Below are 22745 nucleotides of genomic sequence, written 5' to 3' on the forward strand. Positions count from 1 at the left end.
TCTTTCCCTCCTCAGCTGCTGCTGCTGCTGCCCCTGGGTGCCAACCCCAGCACTCATCTGGGTCCATATGGAATTGGACCTTTCCTGGTGGGCTCCACTTCAGGGAAACCTGATAGCAAATTCCAAACCAATAAGAGCAAATAAATGAGGGGTGATTACTGACAATAGGAGAGGGTACACCACGGGGTGCCTCCAAATAGCATCTCCTCCAGTACGTTTTAAGTGCTTTATAGGTCATTAACTACTTGACAGAGAGAGCCTGACACTTAAAGCAAAGAATTCTGCGCCTCTGCCAGGGAAAATCAATCAGAAATGAAGACAGAGCATCTCTTGCGTTAAGATGTACAGGGTGGGCAAACGGGATTCGATTTACACATAATTTTAAGGTCCTCTCCATTGCGTAAACTGAGGCAACGTGTATTTGAGGACATTTATAAATCCCAAACTGGAGTTTAGAAATATTTAACTTCCCCGCTGCCTTTTTTTTTTTTTTGGTTGTTGTTAATGAAATAGTTCAAAGATGGGAAAGTACCGAGACAGGCTTAAACATCTAAGCCCATCATCTGATTCTGTCAAATAAAACTATAGCTATATAGCTAAGACTGAAGCTTTTACATGTTATTTGTTTTTTTAAAATGTTGTTTGTTTATTCTTCCTGGCTTTTCAAATTCTACCCTCTGGCCCCACCTCTTCAGGGAGACCTAAAGGCTGACCACCCACCCCTGCCTAAGACATCACTCCTTCCTCTGAAATCTGAGAGTAATTACTGCCTCTTTAATTAACTTGGCAATTAATCACCACCTGCTTGTGAAACAGCTTTTATTGTCCTTGTCCATCTTGCATGTGGGATGGGGGTGGGGGTGGGGGCCAGGCAGGCAGGGGGAGGAGGGAAGGCAGGCTGGGCTCTCCTCAGGGTCCCAGGCTGAGCAGGGTCTGCTGGAAGGAGAGGCTTGATATCCAGGGGGGTCAGCTCCCTCCTGGCTCTGTTTAGGCAGCTGCCAGGTACCAGGAACTGAGATGAGCTGGAGAGAAGCTCCAAAAGAGCAGTGGGCAGCTAGGAGGGTAACCTACCCTGTGTAGCTTCAGGGCCCCTGCTCTGCTTCCCTCTGACCAGAATGGTCTTTCCATATTGGGTCTGGTTGTGGGTTGCATTGTGACCCCAAAAAAGATATGTTGGAACTGTAACCACCAGTACCCGTGAATGTAACCTGATTTGGAAATAGGGTCTTTGCTGATGTAATGACGTTAAGATGAGGTCATACTGGATTAGAGTGGGCCCTAAATCCAATGACTGGCATCCTTATGAAAAGGGCATGTGAAGACAGAGACACAGGGAGAACTCACTGTGCCGCCAAGCTGGCTCCTCTGCACACTTGGATCTGACTGCCCAGGATCTCAGTATTTCTTGTCGATTAACCCTCCCCCACCCAACTCCAGGAGCAGCTCCTACATCCTCCTCTGTCAGAGGAAGCTCTCTCCCCTATCCCATATCAGAGACCACCCTGCAATCAAAACGACTCTCTTGGGAGGTGGAGGTTCCCAGGTACTGCCCTGCCCCCAGAACAGCGTGCCTGCTCAAGTCAGTTCGCTTAATGATAACCCCTGTGGCTCCCCCAGGAAAATCCTCCCACATGCCCGCAAAACCCTCAGAAGTGGGCAAGGTACACTGGTTTGAGCAGAGCGCTTTTAACTTCCGCTGTGACTGGGGGGGAGGGGGTGGTCAGAGAGGGAGAGGGCGCTGCAGGCTACCAGGATTTTAACACGAAGGCAGGGCTGTCTCACTCGTACTGCCAAACACAGCGCTCGGTGCAGCCTGTTCATTGAAACGATTCACCTTCTAACGCATCTGATCTAATCCACTCCCTTTTGACAGATGGGAAACTCAGGCCCGGACACTCCACAGGGCATCGCTGTGTAGGGATCTGAGGTCCAGTGATGTAAGCATGTCCCAAGTGACAGCGTTTCTCTGCACCTCAGTCTCCCCATTCTAGAAGGAGAATAGTAATACCACCCTCTAGGGATGTTACCAGCCTTAAAGATAGCTCTAAAAACCTGTATGTACATTTTCCATGAATTCAATCAACATGTTCTGAGCGCTTCCTGGGTGCCAGGTCCTGGGGTTACAGCGGTGAGCGGCACAAACCCGGTGTCCTGACTTCAAGGTGCTACATATTTGGTAGAAAAAGACAAAGAAACGCATTACCCTCGAGGTAGTTAAGTGTTATGATGGGGTGTACAGAAGCAGTGAGGAAAAGGATACTGATCTCAGGAGGACCTAAAAGAGTAGTGGCGGACACAGGGGACAAGAAAAGGCAAAGAATGGATCCCACACCCCCACACCCCCACTGTCTGCACCCCTTCTTTGCCTTAGCCAATCAAGCGCCAGTATCGCCGGCCTGCCGACTAATCAGGAGCCGCAACAGGAGCTCGAGTCGCAGACCAAGGCTTCCCCAGGGAGGGCGGCCGGAGCCCGCGTGCCCCGCCCCTCCCGGCCCCGCCCACTCCCCGCCTAAGGCCCGCCCCGCCGCGGTCAGCCGCGCCTGCCCGGAGTTCCCTGGCCGGCGGCCGGCCGCTGGGGCCCAGTATTGTCTTAAGGGCCGAAAAAAGAGGAAAGGGGGGAGGGTGGGGAACTGCCAAGTGACCGGCAGAGGATATACAACATTTTCTTTCACCATCGACAATCTTGCACCAATGTATGAAAGAGACGGTATCGCCTGGACAGGAGCGTGAGGCCGCGGGCAAGGTAAGCAGCCCCCCGCGGGCGTCTCCGGGCGTGGGGGGCACCCGGAGAAGATCGGGGCACCACCTCCCACGCTGAGTGGCTGTCGCGGGGTCTGTGTCCCGGTCCGCGCTCTGAAGGGTCTCGTGAGCCTTGAGCAGTGTGGACGCGGCCCCAGAGATGAGGCATCTCCGAGGCGATGTGGACGCGGTCTCTGAGCTGAGACGTGTTCAGTGACCTAGGGGCTGCCGAGGCGGTGTAGACGAGCGCAGGTGAGCGGGCTGAGGCGCCCCCGAAATCCCGAGGTGGTGGAGACTGATCCCGAAGGCTGGGGATGACGGTCCTCGTAACTCGCGGCGGGTGAGCCTGGAGACTCGGACTATGACCGAGGCACCTTCCAGCGACCCGGGGGCAAGTGAGGCTGTGTGGACCCGCGCCGCAGAACCACGAGCAGGTGTACACGCGGGCGGGTGGCAGACGCGGAAAGTTTGCAGGAGCGCGCGGCGCGGACGGAGGGTCCGCGTGCCGACGGAGGCGCCGCGCTGGGGCTGGGACCCCGCTCACCGCCGCCGGCCTCAGCCGCTTCCCCGGGCCAGAGGCGCCCTGGGGGAAGCCCAAACCCCAGCCTCAGCTTCTGCAGCTGAGGCGGCAAAGGGAGTTGGGGAGGCAGTAACTGAACTGAGTCCTAGAGGAAAACCAGAGATTGATTTCGAGCCTCTCAGGCAGGTCCGCCCAGCACCTGCTCTGTCCCCGCTGAAGCCTGGGGCATCTCCATTTCACCTGTGAGGGGCAGAGCCAGCTTGGTGTCCAGACACGCGCTGGTCATCAGCTGAGGGGACTCCAACCCGGTCTGGTCCAAGCCCGGAGCCCTGCTCCTTCTCTCCTTCCACTTCTGCCTCAGGGAGGAGGAAGGGCGCCAGGATGGTGGGGGGGGGGAGCGCAGATGAAACCTGGGGGTGGGGTGTCAGGAGGCCCTGGATTGGGACCCCCGGATCTGCCTCCCCCTGCCCCTTTGTGGCTCCCTGTGGCCTCACAGCATCAGGCAAGGGAATGAATGGAGGAGGGAAGGAGGGGGTGGGGGGAGAGTATGGGACAGGTGAATCTAGTGCTCACCTACCTCGACCCAGGGGAGCTGTGTCTGGCGCAGATCAAGTGGGGCAGGGTAGCTATGTGACACTCTTCCGTAGGAGAAGAAAGACACCCAACCCCAGTCTCTGCCACAGGGGAAAGGCAGAAGGGGGCCCAGAGGCTGGAGGGACACCTACAGGTCCAGGGTGCTTCTCCGGGTGGCCCCACCTCTCTGTGCCTTTTGGCCCCATTCTTACTTTCACACACCCTCCTAGTCTCTGTGATTCCTTACAGGTCCTTTGCACATGTTATTTATGTTTTTGATCAACAAGTAGTCATCAAACATCGACTGTGTCCCAGGCACAGGCAACTCGGTGGTGAACAAGACAAACCCCGTCTCTCCCCTCACAGGACTTCAGACCAGTGCAGGGACATAGCTGGTGAACAACAGTCAGGAAAGGAATGGGGACAGGAGGCAACCTTGAGTGGGCATGAGGAAAGGCTTCTCTGCAGAGGCGACAGTGAGTCAGAAGGGTTAATGCCTCATCATCAGTTACCTCCTCCAGGAAGCCTTCCCTGACCTCCCTGACCTGACACTTTCCCTATGCCAGGCTCTCATAGCCCGGGAACCACTCCCTCCGTGGACATTCTTATGTCATTATTGGGTTGATGTTTGTCTCCTCCCATCAACTGTAAGAGGCATGAGAGGGCAGGACCTGAATCTCTTCTGGGTAGATGGTAGGCCAAGCGAATAAAGGATGAGTAGAATTTCCCCAGAAAAACAGGAGCTGCTCAGCCAGGTCAGGCATCCTGACGGCAGAAATTTTTCTTTCCCCGTCCCCGGCCTGAGTCCTGGGCTCCACACCCCATTTGCTGTTCAGAGATACAAAGTAAAAGAAACCAGCAGGCCCGGTGAGGAAGAGAGCAGGAAAAGGCTTGGCACAGATGGCCCACTGGAGCGCCGAGCCTGGCCCTCAGAAAGGGAAGAGACCCTTCTGGGGGGAGGCCTGGGGACAGGTGATTGTGCTGTTCTCTGAGTTCAGATCAGCCTACTCCTCATTTTTCTGTCCCAGCTCTGGGAGGCTTGGTTTCCTTCAAATGCCACTCTGGGAGAAGGTGGTGGCCAGCAGGGTCCCCAGGATGGCCAGGGTACAGGGCCACAGTAACTCCCCTCCTCCCCCCACATCTTGGACAGACAGGACCCTGGGCAGTGCCTCTCTGATCTGGAGTCAGGCCTCTGGGCCACAAATAGCAGCCCAGGTGATCTACAGTTCATTTAAACTCCTGGCTGGAAAGTAGGAATCAGGCTTAGAGGGGCAACTCTTATTTTCATTTTTCATAGTTTCTATACTCAGTGAATTTCTCCCTCCCCTGGCTCTGACAGACCTGTGCGCCTGGCAGCTTTCCTGTGGCAGATTATGCTCTCACAGACGCCTGACAAAGCTTTTAGTGCCCCCCCATCCTCCCCACTTCAGGGGATTGAGCGGCCTCCATGCACAGCTAGAGAGTGTCTGCATGCTTTATTCAGGCTCTGGCAGCAAAGGAATAAAAACGGCCTCCCCACCCAGCCACCCAGCCAGCCCTCCTGACTGGAATTGCTTTAAAAAATTAACTTGCAGATATGGAGATATATGTATATGTATAGCTGATCACTATGTTATAAAGCAGAAACTAACACACCATTGTAAAGCAATTATACTACAATAAAGATGTTAAAAAATTAAAAAAAATTAATTTGCTATGATTTACTCCCTTTTGTTCTATGGGGATCACCAGCATTTTAAAGATGTATTTAGGGGCTTCCCTGGTGGCGCAGTGGTTGAGAGTCCGCCTGCCGATGCAGGGGACGCGGGTTTGTGGCCTGGTCCGGGAACATCCCACATGCCGCGGAGCGGCTGGGCCCGTGAGCCACGGCCGCTGAGGCTGTGCGTCCGGAGCCTGTGCTCCGCAACGGGAGAGGCCACAACAGTGAGAGGGCAGCGTACCGCAAAAAAACCAAACAAATTTTTAAAAAAAGATGTATTTAAATCAGATTCACTGCTCCCAGTTAAACCTTAACTGCCTCCCCCCACCCAGCAGAAAGAGCACTGGATTTGGAGTCGGGCAGCGACTCAGCGGTTCACGCCAAGTTCTGCTAATGACGAGCTGTGTGACCTTGGGCAAATTACTTAACCTCTCTGCGCCTCCATTGGCTCCTCTGGTAACTGAGGTTAATGATAATCCTTCCCTCACAGGGTGTTGTGAGGATTAAATTAGATAACGTTCAGGGAAGAGGCATGCAATGCCACGCCTGTGTTTTCTGTTCCCCAGTACTGGCTGTCCCTCTAATTAGCCTGGTGACCTTGGGTGGGCCACTCAGCCACTCTCGGCCCTCAATTTCTGCATCCGAAAAGCACAGGGGTTGTTCTAGGAGATGATGCCACTGAGCCCCCCACCTCCAGCCCTGAGCCCCCACTCACCTCCTCCTGCCCTCTGCCAGACACCTTCCCTTGGCCACCCCTTTCCTCTTTATCCAAGCACTCATCTCTAATTGGAGGTGGTCCCCTCCCCAGCTGCCTCTCCTCCTGGCTCCCTGTGAAGTCTGCAGGGCTGGGCCCCAGGGGCCTGCCGTTCTTGGCTCGTTTTCAGGAGCAATTAGCCACAGGCCTTGGAGGTGGCCTCAGTAGGTGTGTGGCCAGGCCACTGGAAGCCAGGACTCTGCTCCGTCTGTGGCCTGCGGGACTCCCCCAGGCCTGGGGGGTCCCCATTGCCAGTGGTGGGGAGGCAGATTCCCAGGCAAAGCCATTTCCATTTCTGTACTTTATGACTCCTTGAAGCCCTGAGTCTGAGTGTAAATTAGTTCTACCCTGTGCTTTTGTTGGCAGCTGTCTGTTCCTTGGAAGCGAGGGGCTTTGTCAGGAAGAACAAAGCTGTTTGGTGTTTTTCTGATTTGGGGGAAGCGTGCTCCTGTGGGAGGGCTCATCGCTTCTCAGTGTCAGTTCCCAGTCCTTGGTTCTCAGACGCGCTGGTTTTGTTTTGGGTTTTTAACTCCTATGGCTTAAGAGTCACATATGTTTGTGTGTGTGTTGGCTGAGGGATTTTTTTTTCCCTCCTTTTTGGCTTGCATAGTGTATTCCGTGGAAGCTAATTCCAGGGACTGAACTTTTCAAATCACTGATTCAACAGCTTTTAAAAATCTGGACGTAGTTACTCCTGTCATCCATGTGTAAAGATTTAGAAAAAATTCCCAACCCAAGGGTGGGCAGCCTCAAGGATGTACAGCTCCTGGCAGCCCGCACTCGCTGGAGACCTGAGGTCAAAGCCGAAATGTCGAGCTCCTCTTGGGACGGGAGGGGGTGGGAGGAGTGTGGTCTGCTCGGTGCCAGACATCTGGATATTTAGAAAACATCTGGGTGGCTGGATTTTTCAGGTTTCTGCCTGACATTTAATATCACAAACATTGAGCCTGCCTCCCGTCGTCCCCCGCCTCCCAAACACACCCAGCCCCTTCCCTCCCCTTCCTGACGGGTAAGAAACATCCATTCTTTCCAATTCCCCAGCGTTTCCCCCCTACCGGAAATCTGATGGGCTTATGACATCATGGCTGGCTGCTGAGCGATGAAGTGGATGCCACAAAGAAATCCGACATATCAGATGGATTCTGAAATCAGTTTCCCTCTGGCTGTAGTAACAGGCGTGAAGTCAGGAGAATATGAGCTTTGTTTAAAAAACAAAAAATAAAACTAGGACCTGACCTGTATTAAATACAGTTTTTTAAAGCAAACAGACCTTTTGGACATCATCCTATTTTCGTTTTATGAAACGAAAGCGGCTAATAAATCAATCCTAAAGCTGCATGTGAACATTCCATTTCTGTTGAGTTTTGTGTGTCCTTATTCACTAATAAAGGAGGAACTGGGAATGGTTTCTCTCCCTTCGTTATTCAAATGGGATAGCTTTTTTTTTTTTTTTTTAGCCAATAAAATTCATTGGGTAAATTGCTGGTTTATGTTTTTCTAGGAATCCATTTTTATGGAGTGACCTTGGACCTGACCCGGTGTGCAAACATTGTATTTCCCTCAGCTGGTTTTTCTGGCTGTGAAACTGTTAAGAGGATGCAGTTAAGCCTGATTTTCAGTCTCCTCTCTGCAGGGTAGGGCCGGGACCTGGTGAGCCAGGTCGGTTCTTGGGATGAAAAACCACTCTGAAAGGATAAAGACGGGGAACAGACAGTGAAGGGGCCTGTGACACGAGCCCCAGGGCAGCCTGGGAGGACGGATCCACTGTCTTCCCCATCCTCCCAAAGGGGAGCGAGGACCTCAGAAATAGCTCCAGGCTGAGGGAGCTCACCCCTGATGCAGGCTCAGGTTAGAAGGTCTGGGTTCCAGGTGTTGTGCCTGCCAGGTCCCTAGTGCGGGCATGTGGAGTCTAAGGGACTGGGATTGGAGTCCTAGCTCCTCCGTGGACAAGCTGTGTGACCCTTCACCTTGCAGCCTCTGCCCCTGGGAGTGGGCATAACGACCCCACCTTGCCTGCTGGGAGAAACTTAGTGCTGGGTGCTCCACACGATGCCCGGCCACTTCAAAGGGCTCTGGGGTCTGTCTTAGAGCCGGAAGAGGCGGGGGGAGATTCTGGAGCTGAGTCCACTGCCTCGGTTTGTTCGTGTCCCGGCTCTGCCAGCCACCATCTGCGTGACGACATCGATCTGTGTGACGTTCTCTGTGCCTTGGTTTCCTCATTTGTCAAACCATAATAATAATCGGACAAACCTCACACACGGGGCAGTTGAGAGAACTAATGTAGTTAAGTGCTCACCAAGCGTTAGCTCTTATGTGAGACGTGCCCCTGAGCCCAGCAGGTGGGCTGCTGGGTGGGACTGTGGGGCCTGGGATGGGAGTGGGTGCGTCAAGCTGAGCACAGATAGAGGATAATTGAGGACTGAATAGAGCAACGCTCCTCTCTCTGCACAGAACATTCCGTGGCTCCCCATTGCCTAAAGGGAATAAAGTTCCCCTCCTTAACTGGGCCCCAGGCACGTCACACTTGGGCCTCATGCACTGTTCTCTCCCCTCATTTCTCTCTCGTCCTCCCAGCTGGAGCACACCGCCTTCTCTGGACTCAGTACTAATGGGTAGGTCACATTTTTGAGAACCTGCCATCACTTTATTCTGGGTACTTTACATGGATTAACTCATTTGATCCTCACACCAACGCATGCAGGGGATATGGTTATCATTCCTATTTTAGAGGAAAAGACGAGACTTCAGGGGTTAAGTATCTTGCCTCAGGTACCAGAGCCTGGATTGGAGCCAGGGGTTGGGCTCCTGCACCATCCACTTAACCCCAGCCCCACTGGCTCCACTGGGCCTTCCTCCTCCTGTTTCCCACCTCATCCCTAAAGCCAGAGCACCTGCCTTCTCAGAATGCCCGCCCCATCTCTGTCTGCCAAGATTCTTATGCCACCTTGGCCAAGAGGCCTTCCCAGACCACCCTCCAGCCATGTTATCTGAGGAATGCTGGCAGGGCCCATTGTGCCCCCCTCAGGATGCGGCTCTCCGTGGTTGGCCCGTGGGGCCCTGGTCCACCTTACCAACAGGTCAGGAGCTGTGCTATGGCCAGCTTTGTGTCCCTCACAAGGCACTCACTGATGACCTACTATGTGCAAGACGTGGGGGCTCATACGGCAGGTGCCCACACCCAGCCTGGTCTTCTCTCCCAAACTCCAGGCCTGTCCAACTGATGCCTTTTGCCTGCCACAGCTCCATTTGGATGGCCAGCGGGCAGCTTCACCTCAGCAATCACAAACCGAGCTCTTGAAATTCATCTCCACAACCTTCCCCATCTCAGGTAACGGCACCTTCATTTTCCACTCAGTTCCTCCGGCCAAAAAACCTTGGGATCATCTTTGACTCCTGTCTCTCTCTGTCTTTCATAATCTCAAACTCTCTTTCTCTCCGCCCCACCCTCACCCCCCATATTCACCATCAGCAAATACTGTTGGTTCTACTTTCAAAATATACCAGCAGTTTGACCCCTTCTCCACCTGAACTGCCCACCTGTATGAGTGCAGCAGCCTCCTCATGGTTCTCCTGCTTCCCCCTCGGCCCCCTGGAATCCATTCTCTATGCAGCAGCCAGAGTGACCCTGTTAGAACTTAGGCCAGATCCTGCACTTCTCTGCCCCAAACCCAGCAATGGCTCCCAGTTCATTCAGGGTCAAAGCAGAGTCGTGCCTGGGGCCCCCGCTTGCTCCCTCTCTGCCCTCAGCTCCTGCCACCCCCCATCTTGCCCACTGACCTCCATCATACCATGTATATTCCCACCCCAGGACCTTTGCACTTGCTCTTCCTTCTCCCCAGTATCTACTTCCTTCTGGTATTTACATCGATCAAATGTCACCTGCTCAGAGAGACTTTCCCTTACCTCCCTGCCCCATCCTCTCCCCACTGGGTTGTTCTTTCCCTGCTCTGTTGCTCCTCAGCAACTATTCCCACGTGACCTTATGTTATACATGTATGTGTCTGTTACTAGAACGTAACCCGCACTAGGGCAGAGCCCCACCTGTCTTCTCACTGCTGTATCCCTGATGCTCAATAAACATTTGTTGAATGAAAAGCTAGATAGATGGATTCCATGAAGGGACAGCAAGTACTAAACACCTGGTCTGTGTCAGGTTCTGTGCTGGGTGCTGAGGCGACACATGTGAACAGGACCTCCTGTGCCACCCACAGAGCCCTAGTCTGAGGAGGGAGACAGACGCCAAGCCAGAAATCACGAAGCAGGTGGAATGGGGTGGTGTCCGGGAATGAGCTCAGAGGAGGAATTGGTCCAGCCGGTCCAAGGGAGCTTCCTGAAGGAGGGGACATACGCAGGGCTACCTGTGAGGTGAATAGAAATTGGGCAGGGAGGAGGGTCAGGCAGACAGGTGGGCAGTGTGCTCCAGGGGCTGAGGACCGGCCTGGTGGGCAGGTAACCTCATATTAAAGTCAATACGGGTCAGGTGGGTGGAGAGAAGGGCAAGTTTTCCAGATTGGGGTCACCATGTGGGGAAAGGCCCCGAGGTGGGAATGAGTGTGGGTGGCGTGTCTGGTGGAGATGGACTGAGGAAGGTCTTAAGTGCTGCCTGGAGAGGCGTTAGGAGGAGCGGCAGAGCCTGCGCTGGAATCCTGGCTCTTCCCCTCCAACGGTGTGATCCTGGATGCATCACTTCTCTTTTCTGCAGCTCAGTTTTCCCATCAGTGGACTCCTGACTATGTGCCTTTTCTGCTGCGTGTCCTGCCTCACAGAGAGGGTGAGACTTAAACCCGGAGGGAGGGATCCAGGGTAGAGAGGAGAATGCCAGGAAGAGCATGGTGAGCAGGGGGAACAGAATGTGCAAAGACATGGGGCCTTTCTTCTGGATGTGTTTCTCCAGTCGCTCCCTCAGGGAGCAGCGAGGCAGGGAAGACAATGAAAGGGGCAGCCTGGCTGTCCCCAACAGAGGCCAGCCCTGGAGCATGCCTGGTTCTCCACTTGAGGGGCCACCCAAATTTGGCCTCACACTCGGCTGAGCACCACAGCCCTGAGACAGGCCTGCGAAGCTGGAGAAGCAAAGGCTCAGGGCAGAGAGGTGACTGGCAGCCACATTACCACATAGCTCGTAAGTGGCAGGCAAAGGACTTGAATCCAGACCTACCTGTCTCCACTCCCTGCTGTCCTTTCACAAGACTGAGCCACCTGTGGGTGCGCCAGGTCTCGGGGAGCCAGGATCGCACAGGTCCATCGCACAGGTCCATCGCACAGTTCCATCACACAGGTGTGATGAACCTGCTCATGCCTGGCTCTGAGACTGAGTCCCATGCCCCCACCACAGGGCTGCCGTGATCAAGGCCACTTCCTCCTTTGGGGGAGGTGAGTCAGGCCTCTGGAAACCCTCTAAGCCTCTCCCCTTGGCTGGAACTTCTCTGAAGACTCTGGAAGCTCCTGGAATATTCCAGGATTATTGACTCCCTGGAGCCTCCCAACCATCCCTCAAACAGGGGCTGTTGTTATCTCCATTTGACAGGTCGGGAGACTGAGGCTCAGAGAGGAGCAGTTACCCAGGGGAGACACACAGGTTAAATGGGGAGGTCCTGCTGGGTTCATTCTCTGAGGCTGCTTTAGGGACAGAGGGCCTAGGCCATGTACAGCTGAGAGCTGCTGCTGGGGCCTAAAGCGGGAGTTTCACGGGGCTAATTTCAGCCTACGCTAAGAACTTTCTTCCAGGTATGCCCAAGATGGACACTTTGCAGGAGTTTCAACAACCTCTGCAAGTGGAGGGAGGGGAGATTAAAGTCGTTTTGGATTGAGCAGTCCAAGTTTCTTTGACCTCTCCAAGCTTCAGTTTCCTTATCTGTGAAATGGGGATATTAATACCTAGCTGTCAGAGGCATTAGGAGTCTAGGAGCCCACAAAAGGTGCCCAGTAAGTGCCACTGTCCCCTCCTGGGGCTCCCAAGCTTCCCCTATAACAGCCAAGCTTAGAGGGTAGAGTGGCAAAGGGGCCACCTCCAACAGCCCTGTGCCTGTGGAGCAGCCCGCAGGCCCCGCTGCCTCCCTGACATGGGGAGCTGGGGGGGTAGGTCAGGCTGGGGGTTCCAGACAGCTGCCTCCTGGTCTCATGTGTCAGCTGGGCCATGGGGTACCTTGAGTAACGGGGAGGCCCCACAATGACTTCTTTCTTTTTTTTTTCTTTTTCACTGTACCACACAGCTTAGTTCCCTGGACAGGGATAGAACCTGGGCCCCTTGCAGTGGAAGCGTGGAGTCCTAACCACTGGACTGCTAGGGAAGTCCCCCCCCCCACACACACACACGATGACTTTTTGAAAAGCACAGCTTTGAGGGCAGACACAGGCCTCTTGCCACCACTGACACTGGCCTCCAGGAGGCAGGGCTGACATTTCATCTTCGTAATAACCTCACTGCTCTAAATCGCAGCCCCACCCAGGCTTAGCCCAGAGCCTCCCTGCCCTCCAGAGCTTCCTGGCTCCCTGGTTAGGAAATGGCTCAATGCCAGGACCCAGAGAGCTGGGGAAATCTCACTCCAATGGGCTCTGTCACGGTGCTCCAGGCAGTTGGTATTTATAGAGCACCTACTCTGTGCTAGAGACTTTCCTTACCTTTGCTCAAATAATTCTTGAGGTGGGCCTACCATCTCATGTCACAGGAGAGGAAGCCAAGGCTCAGGGAGAAGCAGAATCTGGGCTGAACAACATCGGAGCTGGGGTTCTATCCCCAGGGGTGAGCGTCCTCTGCATCCTGCGTCCCCTGCATCCTGTGTCCTCTGCATCCTGCGTCCCCTGCATCCTGCGTCCCCTGCATCCTGCGTCCCCCGGGCAGGGCAGTGGAAGGAGCATTGGCTTTGCAGCCCTGGAGTTTGGTGGGTGGTGGTGGGGACTCTGGGCTTTGCAGGAGGACAGATCCAGGCCCAGTCCTGACGCTGCCCTCGTGTTTTTGCACATTCTGTTCCCTCTGCTCGCTATGCTCTTCCTGGCAGACTCCTCTCTACCCTGGGTCTCTCTTGGCTTAAGTCTCACCCTTTCTGTGAAGCAGGGCAGTGTAGCCAGGGATCCACAGGCTTGTTTTCAAATCCTGACCCCGACCGAACTTGGAAGGGGGAAGAATAAGGGACACAGCATGCAAACAGCATGGGCAGAGGCAAGGGGTTGTGAGTAGGCCCTTGAGAGCTGCATCAGCCGGGAGGGTGGAGCCAGGCAGAAGGGAGGAGGCCTGGGTTGGGCTGCCCTGTCACCATTCTGGGCCTTTGCCCAGGCTGTCTTCCCTGCCTGGCCTACCCTTCCCCTTCTCCTGTCCGAGCCGTCATGCCTTTAAGTCCCTGTGCAGTGGAGTTCCCTGTCGTCTCTTCCTGAGCCACCCCTCTTCCCATCCTCCTTCCCCAGTGTTCCCACGGCCCCAGGTGCCGCCTTGATGTGAGCAGTCGGTGTCTCGGGTCACGCAGGTTTGTGTCCTGCCTGTGCGTGGCAGCAAGGTCCTTGACTCAAACCTTGGCTCTGCCCCTCGCCCGCTGGGCGACCAGGGACAAGCTACTTTGCTTCTCTGTTTTCTCCTCTGTAGGATGACAGCAGCTGCCCCCAACTCACAGGGTTCTCTAGGGGATTAAATGAGGTTGTGCTTGTAAAGCGGCAAACCACACCGCCTCCGAAAGTCAGCCAGCTGGGACATACACGTTCGTGCACATCATTATTAGTATTTGTGAGTCTCTTGAGGATAGGGCCTTGTGTCTGGTGTCCTGCTCACTGCAAGGCAGAAGCAGGGGCCTTGGCGATCGCTTCCAGAACAAATGGGCAGCCTGGTCTCCTGTGCACATGTGAGCTCTAATAAAACTACCAGTAACCTACATAGTTATCGTGTATTGAATGCCTACCTCATCTTGTTTAATCCTGACTAACCTTCAACGTGGGAATTGTTAGACCCGATTGGCAGATAATATAATTGAGGCTTAGAGAGCTTAGGCCTGAAATGCAGAGAATGAGTAGCTGAGTCGGGTTTCGCACCCGCGTCGGGCTGTGCATTGGTTAGGACTCTGTCCTGTCATGCCCTTTGCCGGGTAGTCCAGACGCCCCCTTCTCTCCCTCCTGGGTGCCCTTCCCTATCGCCAGGCCACCCCTTGGAGTCACTGGGGTGAGGGGATGTAGACTTCGGGACCCATGGTGATCTGTCTGTTCATGGGTCCTGTACCCTGTGGCACACGCACACACATGTGCATGCAGTGCACATACATGCGCACACATACACTTGACCTCCGCGACCAACAAGCTCCCCTCACCGGTCTCCAGAGCCACGTCTCCGCCACGTCTCTGCAACCGCAACAGCGTGAAGTCTGTGTGAAACGTCTGAGTTGAGCTGTCACTGCTCATCGATATGTTGGCCTCAGTCCCCAAGCTGATTTCACTGGAGATCCTGTCGGCTCATCGTGCATGGGCCCCACCGCCCAGCTCAGTGTCCCCAGTGCAGCGGGGGTGGCAAGGGAGGAGCCAGCACCCTCTATCCAGTCGCATCCGGCCCAGCACCAGGGAAGACCGGGACCTTGCTGGGGGCCCTGGGCAGCTCACATGACCTCTCTGAGCTCCAGTTTCCTCATTTGTTCAGTGACCCCATCCACTCTGTCTACCTGGTCAGTGGAGGATTAAAGGGGGAAGAACAGGAGAATGTAAAGTGGTGGCTGGGGGTGGTATTCAGGGGAGTCCCAGCTGCTGGGGTCCACCTGGGCCCGCTGGGGAAGGTGCTGCATAAACCATAAGTGGTTCTGAACCAAGTGGGGCATGGGCCAGCCCTGGATTATCTTCCCTTGAACTCAGCTCTGGGAGCCACCGGTACCTGCATCCATCCCAGCAGCCTCTGAGAGGGTGTGGGCAGCCCTCAGGCAGGGGAGGGTCTTTGGGACTCTTCAAAGTGGCCGCATGGTGGGCCAGAGCTGTCAGTGGCCAGGGGATAAAATCAGTGATGGGGCTGGGAGGACCTGCATGGGCGTTGAGCCTAGGGCAGGCCAGCTCAGGGAGGAGAAAGCCTGGACCCTGGAGAGGTTCACTCATTCCTTCCTTTATACTGCACGTGTTTGTTGAGCACCTCATTTGTGCCATGCAGACCCCATGCTCAGTGTTGGGTACAGGGCAGTGGACAAGACCCCTGCCCTCATGGAGATCACTTCCTGATGGAGGAACACAGACAAAAAACATAATAAGGAAGTAAAATATATTGTGGTCCAGAGTGATAAGTGCTAAGAAGAAAAATAAAACAGGGAAGGGAAACAAGGGGTGGATGCCTTTTTTTTTTTTTTTTTTTTATAAATAAGGTGTCCAAGGAAGGTCTAATTGAGAAAGTGACATTTGAGCAAAGACGGCAAGGAGGTGAGGGGCTGAGTCAGATGGCTCTCTGGGGGAAGACTATTCCAGCCCGAGGGATCAGCCAGGGCAATGGCCTGGAGCGGGGAGCAGGGAGCGTGCCTCACACGGTCAAGGAATAGCAAGGAGGCCCGCATGGCTGGAGGGGAGTGAGGGAGGGGGAGGCAGTAGCAGATGAGCTCAGAGAGGAAATGGGGGCCAGATGGTGAGGCCTCCTGGACTCACCATTTAAAAGGATCCCTCTGGCTGCTGAGTGGAGAAGAAACTGGGGGAGGGGCAAGGGCAGCACCAGGGAGACGGATAGGAGGCTGCTGAAAATAATCTAACCGGATTTGCTGATGGATTGGATGTGGGAGAGAGAGAGAAAGAGAGAGACAGGGAGCGCATGAGCAAGCAGAGGTGTCAAGGATGGCTCCAGAGAGTTCTGGTCAAACTGCTGGAAAGGCTGGCTGAGCCCAGAGGCTCAGCAGAGACCCTAAGGGAGGCCAGGGATGCTGTGAAGGGTGGGGGGCGGCTAAGCCCCAAACAAGCAGATGCCATGGCCAAGAGGGATCTCCAGCTTGGCAGCCCCTGGTGGATTAGAAAGCTGGGGCTTTCTGTGCCCATGAGGGCTACACAGATCCCAGCCCAACCTCGGGAAGGGTCACCCTCTCTGTGCTCTGGACTGGGGGCTGGGCTTAAAGTGGTCCATGGCCGATATGAACCCTCTCCACACACCCTTCCTACCCATCTACTCATCCATCCACTTACCCACCCAGCCTCCTCCCTGCCCACCCACCACCCTTCCTCCCACCCATCCAGCCCCATCTCAGCACCCCAACTATCCGGGTGCTGTCCCAGACACTGGGCCTGTGTCCATGAACTCAGCAGACAAATCTCTGCTCTTTGTGGACTGACATCTCGTGTCCAGGCCTGAAGCAACTTCACGGGGCAGAATAAGACCAAAGAATAGGCTTACTTCTTTCCAGTTTCAGGTCACTCAACAAGTCTGTGACTACACGCGATCTCATTGTTGAACATTTCTAAGTCATTTCAAGCAAAGTCTCCATCACTAAAAATCTTTGGTCAGGTCATGTCACTGGTTTGGGTTCCAGGAAAGACTGTCAGAATTGAGGGCTCCATGCTGCCAAGACTCAGGGAGGCAGGGATGGGGTGGGGGTGTCCCGAGGAGGTGGTCTTTATACCCGGACACAGAGGGAGAGAGAACATTTGGGGTGGAAGCACGGCATACCCAAAGGCACAGGGTGCATGGGGGTGAGGGGATTCTGCAAAGCCAGGTGGGCTGACCGTGGAGGGTCTCATAGGCCCTGATGGATCATCTGGCCTTTGTTCTGAGGGCAGTGGGAAGCCATTGAAGGTTTCTGAGCTGGGGGATGGCCCACCCTGTGCTGGCGGCACCACGGAGGACGAATGAGAAAAGGCAAATTGTTTTGAGATGGTAGACCAGTGAGGAGGCTGTGGCCTTGATCAGTAGGGATGCTGAGACCTGACCCAGGAGGATGAGGGGTCAAGGCGGGTGGATATGGGATCGAGGGTGACTGTATAGATCTGGTAAGTGGGGTGGGGGCACCACTTGCTGAGGTCTCACAATTGGCCACTTCGGATAACCTCACACCAGACGTGGTCCTACTGCAGTGCACCTAACTTGGAAATGTCCCTATCCACACCTGGCCCTCTGCACCACCAGTACCTGGCACCATCCTGGACCCCGTCTCCCCTACATTGGTGCCATCTCCAAGTCACTTTGATTTTGGCTCCCGGATTCTTCCCCGTGTATCCCTCCTCTGTGCCTGTACAGTCGCAGGCTGGGCCCTGCTCCTCCAGGCTTGGACTAAGGCCATGGCCTCCCCCAGGCCTTATGCCTCCAGCCTTGTACTGCTGCTCCATCCCCTGCAGGACAGCCAAAGAGATCTTTCTTGAACCTGAGTCTGGCATGCCACCCTCCTCATTCTCATGGTGTCCCATTGCCCTGAGGAGAGCCCACTCAGCACAGGCCCTCCTCGGCCTGCCTGCTCCCCTCTGCAGCCCATGCTTCCCAACACATTCAGCCTCAGACTGAACTTCTTGTTCCTGCTTCACTTGTTTGGCTAAGGTTTATTGTGTGTGTACTCCGTGCTGGCACCATGCTTGCATCGAAGGTTGGGAACTGTGTGAGAGTAGAGAGACGGGGTCACGGGGTCTGGGAACAGGTAAGGCCTTTCTAAGGACCAGACATCTGAGCTGAGATCCAGATGATGAGCAGGTGGTGGTGAGGGGGAGAGTGTTTCAGGAAGAAGAAATAGCTACAGCAAAAGGCCTGAGGCAGACACCAGTGGGACTCATTGGAGGAAGCAGGGTCCTGTGCACATAGCAAGGCCTCCACTACCTGGTACCCCATCTTTGTCCAAAGTTGGCAGCTTGGGAGCAGCAGGGGCCAAGCCTGGGCAGGTGGCAGGGCCAACTCCTGGGGGCCCATGGGGTAGACTGAGGTATGGGACATTTTCTCATTTAAAAATTAGCTTCATTGAGATATCCATCATTTTATCATTTTTTTTAAAAAAAGCTTCATTGCAATATAACTCACATACCATAAAATTCATCCTTTTAAAGTGAATAATTCGGGTTTCCCTGGTGGCGCAGTTGTTAAGAATCTGCCTGCCAATGCAGGAGACACGGGTTCGAGCCCTGGTCCGGGAAGATCCCACATGCCGCAGAGCAACTAAGCCCGTGCGCCACAACTACTGAGCCTGTGCCCTAGAGCCTTCGAGCCACAGCTACTGAAGCCCGTGTGCCTAGAGCCCGTGCTCCACAAGAGAAGCCACCACAACGAGAAGCCCGCGCACAGCAACGAAGACCCAACGTAGCCAAAAATAAATATATATATATATTTTTAAGTGTATAACTCACTAGTTTTTAGCATATTTATAGAGTTGTGCAACCATCAGCACTATCTAATTCCAGAACACCTTCATCATCCCCCAAAGAAACTCTGTACCCATTAGTAATCCCTCCTCATTTCTCCCTACTCCCAGGGCTGAGTAACCACTAATCTACTTTCTGTCCCTATGGATTTGCCAATTCTGGACATTTCCCATAAATGGAATCAGACAATATGTGACCTTTCTTGTCTGGCTTCTTTCACTTCGCATAATTTTTTTTTTTTTTTTTTTTAAGATTCATTCATGTTGTATCATGAATCAGTACGTCATTCCTCTTTATGGCCGAATAATATTCCATTGAATGGATAGACCACATTTCCACATTTTATTCATCCATTCATCAGATGGGCTTTTTCCATTTGGGACCTATTATGAATAATGCTGCTACAAACATTCCGTACAAATTGTTGTATGGATGTGTGTTTTCATTTCTCTTGAGTGGATACCTAGAGGTGGAATTGCTGGGTTATATAGTAACTCTTTTTTTTTTTTTTTTAACTTTCTGGCTGTGCCGCACGGCATGTGGGATCTTAGTTCCCCGACCAGGGATCGAACCCGTGGCCCCTGCAGTGGAAGTGCAGAGTTTTAACCACTGGACCTCCAGGGAAGTCCCTGTATAGTAACTCTTTGTTTAACCTTTTGACAAGTGGCTAGACTGTTTTGCACAGTGGCTGCACCATTTTACATTCCTACCAGCTGTGTATGAGGGTCCCAATTTCTCCACATCCTCTCAGCAACACTTGTTATTGCCTGTCTTTTGATTACAGCCATCCCAGTGAGTGAGAAATGGTATCTCATTGTGGTTTTGGCTAATGACTGATGACGTTGGGCATCTTTTCATGTGCTTCTTGGCCATTTACACATCTTTTTTAGAGAATGTCTGTTCATATTCCTTGCCCATTTCAAAATTGGGTTATTTGTCCTTTTATTGTTTTTTGTTTGTTTGTTTTGTTTGTTTGTTTTTTGGCTGCGCCATGCAGCTTGCAGGATCTTAGTTCCCCAGCCAGGGACTGAACCCAGACCACGTGAGTGAAAGTGCCAAGTCCAGACCACTGGACTGACAGGGAATTCCTGTCCTTTTATTGTTGGGTTGTAAGAGGTCTTTATATTTCTGGATACAAATCCCTCATCAGGGAAAAGGAGTTGGGACACCAGGCTGAGGAGCCAGGCCCTGGGCTTCCCTGAGCTCCGCACTCCCAGTCCCGGGTGCCGTCTCCGAGGTCTCAGAGAGGGACTCCAGCGTCACCTTCCGCCTCCAGCTCCCTCGTGTCCACTGCCTTGACCCACTTGAGACACCACATGATGAACACTTCACAGGAACTACAGTGTCTCCACCCACCGGGCCCCGGGCCCAGCAGCTGGTTTTCATATCAAGGAAATGGGAAAACGCCAATCCTTTCGGAGGTGACCGCAGAGAAGCTGCCACCTGCTCCACGCCCTCTGCAACACAGCCACAGTCTCAGCTGCGACAGATCAGCTGCCTCTGCATCCCAGAGGTCAAGCCCGTAGCCTGCCCGGGCACCCGCCTGATGGGTGGGCAGCAGGGGGAAGATACAGGCTTGTCTGCGGGAGGGACGCCTGCCAGGGCAGCCACAGGCCCCTCGGGCCAGGCCCTCCCTCTCCCTGCTTATTTAAACTTTCCTGAACCTTCCACAGTTTGTAAGCTGAGCTCCTATAACTTTGAGAATCAAGGCAAATGGTAAAAAAAACAAAACCCAACCACGGCTGCTGGCTGATTTGGCTCAGACGTTGGGGATTTCTTTTTCGGTGGCTGCCTGGAGCTGGGTGCTGGGCTGAAAACACAGGAGCAGTGGTGGCTGGGCCTGTCATGTGGGGGGTCTCACCTCCCTCTACAACCATCTGGTCTGGGGTGTTTGGCCAGCCAGCAGCCCCCAGCCTCGTGCCATTGCTTGTGACTCAGTGTGTATCGGGGGGAAGTGGGGGTGGGGAGGGAGGTTGGCTCTGGACCACTGCAAAGCTGCTGCCCTCCGGGGCACAAGGTACAAAGAGGAAAAGGTGCCTGACAATTCAAGGAGAGGGGTCCCAGGCACAGCTGAGGCCTGAGGTGCAGCCTCTGGAAGCTAGGGAGGGATCTACAGGTGGGAAAGTTCTGAACTGTCCTTCAAGGAGGGTTAGGATGTCAAAAAGGCAGTAAAGGCATTCGGGCAGAGGACAGCAAGCACGAAGTCCTGGCACACTGGGGAACTAACTGGTCAGGGCTGTTATCTCGGGGGTGGAGAGAAGCAGGTGAAAAGCCAGATGAGGCTGCCTGTCCCTGGGCCCCTGGTGCCTCGCCATGGGCCCACCTGCCCTGCAAAGCTCCTAAGTGCTAAGGGACCCTCCTGTCCCCGTCCCTAACTTTTGCCCCACCCCTCAGTCTGGTTCCCAGACCTCTCCCCTCCAGCCCTGCTGGCTGCTCTCCCAGACAGCGTTTTTCTTCTTTGCAGGATTGGGCCTCGGGCTTGCTCCTCGCTCCCGCAGCGCCCCAGCTGGGCCTGCCACCCACCACCTGCTACCCGCCCACGTGGAACCCCCTCTGCCCCTGCTGGTGTCGGCTTTGGCAGGCTCTGGGCCCTGAGGCCCCTCTGCTTGCTGATTGCTGATTACGCAGCAGCCGGTGGGCTTGGGAGCCAGAGCGAGAGATTTATTGTGGTTTTTAGGGGGCGTTTAGGAGCCGATGTGATAATGTCTGTGAACGCACTTTGTAAACTGTAACGGGGGAGTGCCATGCACACGTGAGGGGACTGTGGCTGGGGAGGGGATGGCAGCCCAGCCCCCAAATGACACCCTGGGACTCAGCCTGGAAACCCCTCCAGTTCCGGGGGTGGAGAAGCCCTGCCGGGCTCTAGGGCAGGAGTCCCAGGCTGCATCTGCTGGAACGGGGCCTTCCTGAGCCTGTGGGCCCGTCTGTGTCACCCGGCAGCTCTGAAATGAGCTGTGAGCCAGAAAGTTGCCTGGGTCCCTCCCTCACCCAAGAGGCCCAGTTGCACTGCAGTGACAGTGACATGCTTCCTGGCTGCAGAGTGGCTAGGACTCTGGACCCCCGACCCCCGCTGTGGGGGACTGAGCTAACAAAGGGGCAGCAGCTGGACTGGGTTGTCTTCTGGGAAGGGGAGCTCTGCCATCCCACCCATCTGGCTAAATGTTATCATCTGATTTTCTAGTGGCAAATGTTTGTTGAGCACCTACTATGTGCTTGGCTCTGACTCAGATATGACAAGGATCAAGACAGACAAAAACTTCCGTCCTCACAGAGCTTATATGGAGGGAGGGCAAAGACAGAAAGACCATCCATAGGTGAATAAAGATGATTTAAAATACTGATCGTTACTACAGAGACAGTAAAAGATGGGACAATCGGGAAGTACTGAAGTTAGGGGGTCAGGAAAGGCCTCTGTAAGGGTCCCTCACCCCTCTGTCCAGGTGGGCCTCTCTCTGGACAGGACTGCCTCCAGGACAATCCTGGACCCTGAGGGACTCAGCTAGTCCTCCCTCCCCACTGCCTGTCACTGCTACCAAGGCCTCTAGGCTGGGCAACCTTGGGGCTCCCCGGCCTGTGGTCAAGGGACTGTCCTGGGTCCTTGGGCTTGGGACTGGCTGCCCTTACTAATCTTGAGAGTAATGAGCAGTGAGCTAATGCTGTCTACGTGTTCCTGGTGCCAGGCACTGTTCTAAACATCGGACCTGAGTTGTCTAATTTAATCTACAGCACCACCAGATGGTGTGGGAACTGTCATTAATATTCCTATTTTAAAGACAAGGAAACTGAGGCCCAGCAAGGTTGTGTGACTTGCCTAAGACCACACAGCTGGTTCAGTAGAGCTAGGATGTGAACCCTCCAGGGCCCATGCTTTTCACTATTGCTGGTCAAGGTCATAAGCCTTGAACCTTATGACTGCCAGGCTGTGCTGAGTGGTTCTACACGCACTGTCCCACATCAGCCTCATTACAGTCTCTGAAGTCAGTTGATCGTCTTATGATCTGCTCCTACACTTTTTACAGAGAAGGAAACTGAGGCCCCAAGTGGGTGAGTCACAGCTGAGAGGTTGGGAAGTCAGGATTCAAACTCAGACCAGCTCAGGGGGTATAGATCAGGGGTAGAGCGTTTGACTGCAAACTCAGAGCAGCTCACCTCAGAACCTAAGCACTTAACCTCCTGACTCTCCCTCCTCCTTATCTGCT

The 22745-nt window shown here is 54.2% G+C and overlaps 1 protein-coding gene across 1 annotated transcript in view; it reads left to right on the forward strand.

The window, feature by feature from the left end:
• NFAM1 (NFAT activating protein with ITAM motif 1) overlaps positions 1-21141 on the forward strand; it is a 50790-nt gene extending 29649 nt beyond the window's left edge. The window contains exons 7-8 of the mRNA XM_007454093.1: positions 19764-20096; positions 21011-21141. Coding sequence (XP_007454155.1) covers positions 19764-20096; positions 21011-21141 — 464 coding nt within the window. The remainder of the gene's footprint in view (positions 1-19763; positions 20097-21010) is intronic.
• Positions 21142-22745: the final 1604 nt, after the last annotated feature.

This window comes from Lipotes vexillifer, unplaced genomic scaffold (genome assembly GCF_000442215.2).
Source record: "Lipotes vexillifer unplaced genomic scaffold, Lipotes_vexillifer_v1.1 scaffold382, whole genome shotgun sequence".
In the NCBI taxonomy this organism is placed as follows: Eukaryota; Metazoa; Chordata; class Mammalia; order Artiodactyla; family Lipotidae; genus Lipotes; species Lipotes vexillifer.